This window comes from Rhagoletis pomonella, unplaced genomic scaffold (genome assembly GCF_013731165.1).
Source record: "Rhagoletis pomonella isolate Grant_MI unplaced genomic scaffold, Rhpom_1.0 Rhpom_scaffold_07912, whole genome shotgun sequence".
Lineage (NCBI taxonomy): Eukaryota > Metazoa > Arthropoda > Insecta > Diptera > Tephritidae > Rhagoletis > Rhagoletis pomonella.
Window position 1 is genome coordinate 1 of NW_023466439.1, and position 7,510 is coordinate 7,510.

General features: G+C 33.0%; 1 protein-coding gene across 1 annotated transcript; it reads right to left on the bottom strand.

The window, feature by feature from the left end:
* Positions 1-54: 54 nt before the first annotated feature.
* LOC118755916 (scoloptoxin SSD14-like) lies at positions 55-6,892 on the bottom strand (the record flags this gene model as incomplete). Its single annotated transcript, XM_036490715.1, is given in 3 exon segments — positions 55-492; positions 567-960; positions 6,678-6,892. Coding segments are annotated over 3 exon segments (1,047 nt in total), but the record flags the coding sequence as incomplete, so codon positions are not given.
* Positions 6,893-7,510: the final 618 nt, after the last annotated feature.

Here is a 7,510-nt window from a genome sequence, read left to right on the forward strand (position 1 = left end):
TATGTATTACATAATATTGTATTTAGCATCAACACTTTTTGAAAGAGAGCTTACTAATTGTTGATGGTACTGGTAACAGTCACAGCGTCTCCATTCGCTGCTAACACTGCCATGTTTGCGGTGCCATGATCTTCCACAGAGGTGAAGTTAGCTCCATAGTATTCATAATCATCAAAGGTTTTATTATCGTAAATTAATGTACGTATATGATCAGCAAATTCTTGGCTAGTCATGTTTTTGAAAGTCTCCTCAATAGTCTGTTTAAGATCAGGCTCATTTTCCATATCACCTAGGTTGGTTCGTTGACCATAGGCGTGTTTGAATGTTTCAATTACCCGTTGCCAGTATATTTCCCTGTTTTCGGTGTGGAGATCCGTCAACACGTTAAACATAAATGCAAGGACGGCACCACTAGATGGTAAAGGAGTTGTGTAGAGGGTATATCCATCAGTTACATTCGCTATAATGTGGTCAGAATCCTCCCAACGAACTCTAAGTTGGAGAAAAATTTGGATTTTTTTAAGATTGGTAAAATTAGTTATGATATTGCTTTTTAATATACATACTCGAAATTTCTCAAGTCTTCTTCCGTAATAATTCCACCCATGTTTCTAATATCTTCTACAAACATTTTGCCTGTTTCTCCGCCACCGTAAAACTCTTCCACACCATTTTCGGCAATTTTTTCCAGAGTAATACCCAATTGAGACCGCTTCATGTAGTCTCCTTCAATGTAAGGCGTGCCATCTCCTTTGAGAAAGACTTCTGCCAACGACGGTTCGTTACGAATTATATCTTCTTTTGATTTAATGGCCGCAGCGAGGTATGGAGAGACCCAATGGCCTTCTTTGCACAATTTTATGGTAGGCTGAAATAGCGCTTTCCAAGGTAGACGCCCGTATTTGGTATGCATTTCCCAATAACCAAGCAGTTCTCCTGGTACAGCTCCAGCTCGAGCACCTGTGTATGAGTTAAAGGTGATGTAACCCACTAAATTCCAATAACTCAAAAGCTCAGTTAGTCTAGACTTAATTTTAATAACTTAATTTAACTTAATATTTTGGCCAACCTGTTATATGAGAAACTGCGTTGGCACTTAGTTAAAACTTAACTGAAAGATTAATGTACGCAAACCTATTTTTTTGCATGAAATTTTTTGATGTGGCATTTTAGGCGGCGAACTGTTAAATAGCTGAAAAAGAAAATACATAAACAAAATATTTTCGTTTCTGGCTTAAGTTGACCCGTTGAGTAATCATTGACAATTTCTTACCGTAAGTTAAATTAAGCTAAGTCAAGACTAATTAGCCTTTAACTAAGCTTTATGTAGTTACCCAAAAAAACCACGTCACTTATAAACGTGGAGAACTATAGATTTTTGATTTCTAAGTTATATTTCTAAGTGCAAAGAGAGCCGTGAGAGAATCATGCTGTCATTAAATTTTTTAATAAAATTCCTACATATATGCTACACAAATATATTTTTTTTTATAAATGTAATTCATCTGGCAATCGGAAAACAAACCTTCAAATAGAGGCATAAAATTAAATAAAAACAACAATAATTTGAAACGCGTAAATATATTTATTTTAAGAGTAATTTTGTAGCTATTTTGGTGTAAAAACAAATTAAACGTTTACAACTTTACGTGTACATATTAGGGATGTTAATTTTTCAGCTTTTTCCGATCCCGGGATTTTCGGGATGTCGTATCACAATTCCGGGATACCGGAATTAGTCACGGGATTTATATATTCATTAGTTCTCAACAATTTAAATCGAAAAAAATTGCTCCTTTATTGTGTGAGAAGCTCTCCTACCAAATGCAAGAGGAAATTTCTTTACAATTAAAAAAAAATTTTTTCAAAAACAAATATTGCGAAATTTCAAAGATAAAATTTTAAAAGGACATTTTCAATACTTACTATTACTTATGCACCAAAAACTTAAATCTGTTTAAATTCTACAGGATTTCCTCTTTAATTTGATACCCATACTTCTTCTCTAGGCACATTTCTCTGAATTTTGTAAATCATTTTTGAATTACAGACGTCAGATTGAAAAGCTAATAATAATAATATATTTGGCTCATGGTTTCGCGATTATATTGATATTTGTGCTTAAAATTTATTATCGCGCCCGGGATCCCGGGATTGACATTCCAAGTACATATGTATCCAAGTGCTGAGAATCTAAAGCAGGCATGGGCAGAGAATTAGCAGGTGCAAAAAGAGCGTAAGCATCGCAGCAGCATGCAAAATGAATTCGGCACACTAACACATTCTCACTTTTAGCTCTTGTTTGTTTGTGGTAGTGCCCAGGGTCGTAGCCAGGATTTTTTTCGGGTGGGAGAGGGGGCGAGAGGTTCTGGCAAAATTTTTGACGTAGAATACGTCTTACCTTACGATATGGAAGCTATGCTGAAATGTTGTAGTTGTAATTTTTATAGCTTCACGAAAACGCTTATTGCACGAGAACTAATGAAGGGATTTCAAAGAAAAGTGTGGCATTTCAAAGATAAAATTCCAAACCTATCTACAGATTCATTTTGGTAAGTAACCGATTCGGTTTCTGTCATAAAAAGAACGGTAAACATTGGCTTATTTGGGGGTAAATTTTGAGCCTTTAAAGTGCTCCAGCAGCTTATGATTTGCAGATATAACTCTCATTTTCGGGATATAGATTCTTTGGAGCAATAGAATTATTACCGTTTCCAGATTTTATATAAATTCAACAAATATTGAGCATTTTAAGGTAAAAAATTGTTGAAAAAATTTTCAAATTTTTTTTATTACCAAAATGCTCGAAAACCGCTCGAATGATTTGGTTTTTGTTTCCTTTAATCATAATAATTAATTCAAGGGTTTTCCTTTCGTTTGATGTATGGGAAGTATTGGTTGATATTTTCTTAGTATGTCTATTTGATTCAAATATATGGGCATAAATGATTTCCCATACAAAATCACTTCGTCATCGTTTTGCAAACACGTGCATGCGTTGGAAGTGAGTGGAGGAGACAAAAAGTATGTATGTGTGCGTAAGTACATATTTCGTCTTTTGATAAACAGATGGCGCAGTATTTATAACCTATTTAATCGCAGCGTATGTATGTAAACACATACACACGAACATACATATGTTTACTGCAGTTAATGTGGATCTGTTTTTATTTTTTGGTAGTCTATGTATGTATGTATGTCTATACATATTATATATGTACATACGTATATGTATGAACACATGTATGCATAATACGCGAAAACTATTTGAAGTGAAACAAGACTTAGAAAAACCCCAATCCAAAAATAAAAGTAAAGATGAGCACGTACATAGATAAAGAAAAGGATAAAGGCAAAAGTACATATAAAAAAACAAAGTTGCGTAAAGATAAAGGCATAAATGAAGACCAAGGTAAATTAATCACTTTACTTATATAAGGGCAAAGATGAAGGGGAATATGTATATGAAGAATATGATAAACAAAAAAATTAAAACAAAAAAATTAAAAAAAAAGGAAAAGATGAGGATGAGGATACCGATAAAAGTATAGATGAAGATAGAGGAAGAAAGATTAAAATAAAGGTAGTTGTAGAGAAATTGAGTTAGAGGATTGAGTCCAATCTGGTAGCTGTTTCGGGATTTGAGTAATTTTCGGGATTCTCGGGACTTATCGATATAATAATCGATATTTTGTCAGTTCTGTTATCGATTTTGTTATCGATAACGTCACTGATTTTGATATCGATATTTTCGGAACTTATCGATATAATTATAGATATTTTTTATCGATTTTGTTATCGATATTATTACCGATTTTGACATCGATATTTTCATAGATATTTTTTATCGATGTTTTTTATCGAATTTGCTATCGATATTATTATCGCTTTTGTTATCGATATTTTTTTCTTATACTTTCTTCGATAACAATGGTTTTCTTTGATATTTTTATCGATCTTGTTATCGATTTTGTTATTGACTTTGTAATCGATTTTGTCATAGAGTTTGTTATCGTTGTTATGTAATTGATTTTTTGATAGATTTTGCAATCGATTTAGTTGTCGATTTTGTTATCGATATTTTTATCGATTTTGTTATCGATATTATTACCGATTTTGATATCGATATTTTCAAAGATATTTTTTATCTATGTTTTTATCAAATTTGCTATCGATATATTGTAAATAGATTTTTTCTAAAATTTCACACTCCCACCCACAGGGATGGTTTTTGGAAGCAGGAGAAAAGGGGGAAGAATTCAATTACACTTCCTAAATGGTAGCGAAATTCCACAAAAAGGTGTGGATATTGGAGCATCGTGGTATTTAAATAAAAAAACGAATTTGATATAATTATTTAAACTAGCTTATTTACATCGAATATAACCCCTGATTGTTATTAAAAATAAATATTGCTATGGATGGTCCCCTTTGATCCATTTTTTTATTGTTTGTCTGCCTTGTAAATTCTTTGCGGTACAATTTACATTAAATAGATATGAATAAGCTATTTGTTTGTGGAAAAATTATGGAATTTTGATTAAAAGAAGCCAAATAAAAACATTTGGAGCTTACGTTTTTTTCGCGGTTATGGCTCTTTTGCTACGAATATGGTAATTCAAATTCTTTGATATTGCACTTTTATACTAGTTTCATATATAAGTAGATTATCCTCATTTTCGAGCTTGACTCCCTAATCTAAAGAGATTAGCCATATAAAATAATCTCCGATTTAACCGATAACTTTTCGGTGTCCATCCTAGTTTTATCGATTGTTTTTGCGAAGAAGAGGAGAAATGGCAAATGTAAAAGTAAACAAAAATGGATGCTAGCAAGGAAAAGAGGTTTGTAAAGGTATTTTATTTAATAAAATATTAATTTAAAATACATTTAAATTGCTTAATATAGCAGAAAAACGTGATCACGGTGGCACAGAGAAGAAACATAACTTTTCCTTGAGATGTGAGAATGACAAGCACGAAAAATTTTATAGCTAATAATCTGAAATCTGTGTAAACGGGGTGATTAAAAAACGGGCTTTGATTGAGCTAATATTTATATGTGAACATACTTTTAGTGTTAGCTTAGCTACTGAACGACTGAGATAGGGAGCGTGATCTACATCGTCGAATGAGAAGTGCCGTAAGTGTGCAATTATATCGCGCCATTGACTAAACCTAGCTGTCTTGTGTTTCGACTGGATCCATGGATGCGGTTTGCTAATATTATATTGTGTCAAAGTCTCATTCGGAGACACCAGCAGTGCGATTCCAGCATTCGCTATCGCTAATTTCGATCGCTAAAGATCTTCAAAAGAATAGCAGGCGCGCTTAACAACATGCAACGTTTAGTTACATGCCCCTCATACTGCCAGATTTGCCTGATTACACTTTGTTTCTGTTACTTCTCCATATTGCGTACTTTTAGGACACACGGCTTTTAATTTAGATCATTGCGCGATTTGCTTTACAGCGACTTGACAGAATCATTACATAGATCACCACGAATGTCGACAAACACAACTATGCAGCATTTACGGGAATTTCGTCATTTTAGCCTACATTGAATTTCTCTAGGCTAACAGTTCTCACCTATTTTGTCTTCTTGTCGTCAGCGAATGCAGAACAAACACCTCTACAAATTTACAAAGTAAAAATTTCACTACTAAAAATTTAAAAATGTTCTTAAAACTTGCAAATAAATTTGGAAAAGAAATATCACTGTTTTTGTTTTTGGGAGTAGGGTAGGAGTGTCATTGATAAAATTAGAGCGAGAGAAAGTTTTTCTTACAAAACCTTTCATTATTGAATCATGTATACACATATTTGTACATACATAAATACATATAAAAAAAAAAATTCATCTGATTTCCCTACAAACCATTTTTTCAAAGTACTCTGCAATGTAAAGAAATTTTAAAGAATTCGTTAAGATTTAATTCGATTTTTTGCCGAATTTTCTAAAATGAAATAAATTAAGCACACTTCCATTCTTTTACGAAATTTCAGAAGAAAATCTGTGAAGCAACGAAATTAATGGTGCTATGTGAAGAATATCTTTCAGAATTTTTCCAGAATTTTCTTTATTTTTCGTACAGAAATTTCTTTACGAGTTCGTGTCAACCACTTAATATAATTTTCTTTGAAAATTCGTAAAAAATCGTTACAGAAATGAGATACTCCTAACGATTTCCTTAAGATTTCGGGAACTTTGGTTTGCAGTTATTCAGATTTTAATAAATTTTTTTTTTTTGAGTAAACAGTAGTTACTCAGGACCTGATTAATCAGAAACTTGATTAACCGATTAATCGCACATCCCTAGTAAAAATATTAAATACTACACAATTTTATTCTACAAACAAAGTTTCAGATAAATAATTTACTGGTTTAACGACTTATTATGGTAATAAGGCTAATGATTGTTGTCACATGAATATATACATACTAGATAAGAGATAAATGATGTCGATTATAAAGCAAAGTAAAGGGTGATTTAGATAAGGAATTTCAGTTTTAAAAGTTTCCGGGATTCATTCAATGTTTTATATGTATGTAAGTACGTACGTATGTATTTGCCTGAGATACGTATAAAGTGTCGATTATTTTCGAGTCTTCTGCTAGCCTCTAAAGATTTATAACGCAATATATCGTAAAATAACCTATTAGATGCTACTAACCTGTAACACTTGGTTGGCCAACAAACATGTCCTTGTGAGCTTCAGAAGGTGCCATTTCTCGTGCTACCACGGTCTCAACTTTTCGCGTTGATCTTGTGTATATAGTGGCAAAGAAACCTCCGCCAATCCCCATACTGTGTGGCAGCAAAACACCTTCACAGAGGAGTGTGGCTATGGCTGCGTCTACAGCAGAACCACCGTCGTTCAACATTTGGCTGTTGGAAAAAAAATCAACGTAAATAATAAACATCAAATTTAGGCATACATTTATATATACATATGTATAGTATTTTATTTATATAAGTATAGTATTTTTTTACATACATATCGTCGTTTAAAGTACAAAACCGCGTATCGTCATTCTGCAAAACCGCGTAACTGACATTGGCTGCCAAAAATTGGATTTGCTCACACAAGCACAAGAATCCTTTTTGTCAGGTATTAGGGAAATACTATTTACATATCGTCGTTTAAAGTGCAAAACCGCGTATCAGCAAAATGCAAAACCGCGTATGTGAAGTTTTAGAAATTATTTTCTAGTGGGTAAAAACCCTCATATTTCAAAATGGTTCTCTTTTTTATAAAACAATCGCATTTCTGGCTAGTATATTTCAGGACGAATGGATAAGGATTGAGCCAAGAGCTTGTGTGAGCAAATCCACGGTTTTGTACTTTAAACGACGATATAATCGTACCTTACAAGTAGGTATAAATCATCCCCACACTAAGAAAGAAGTAACATCCCTCTAAGGAACTGAACTAACCATAAATGCACTACAAGTTCACTTTTTTCAACTAGGGGTGACTACGCCTCGACTACTTTACGTTGCTTT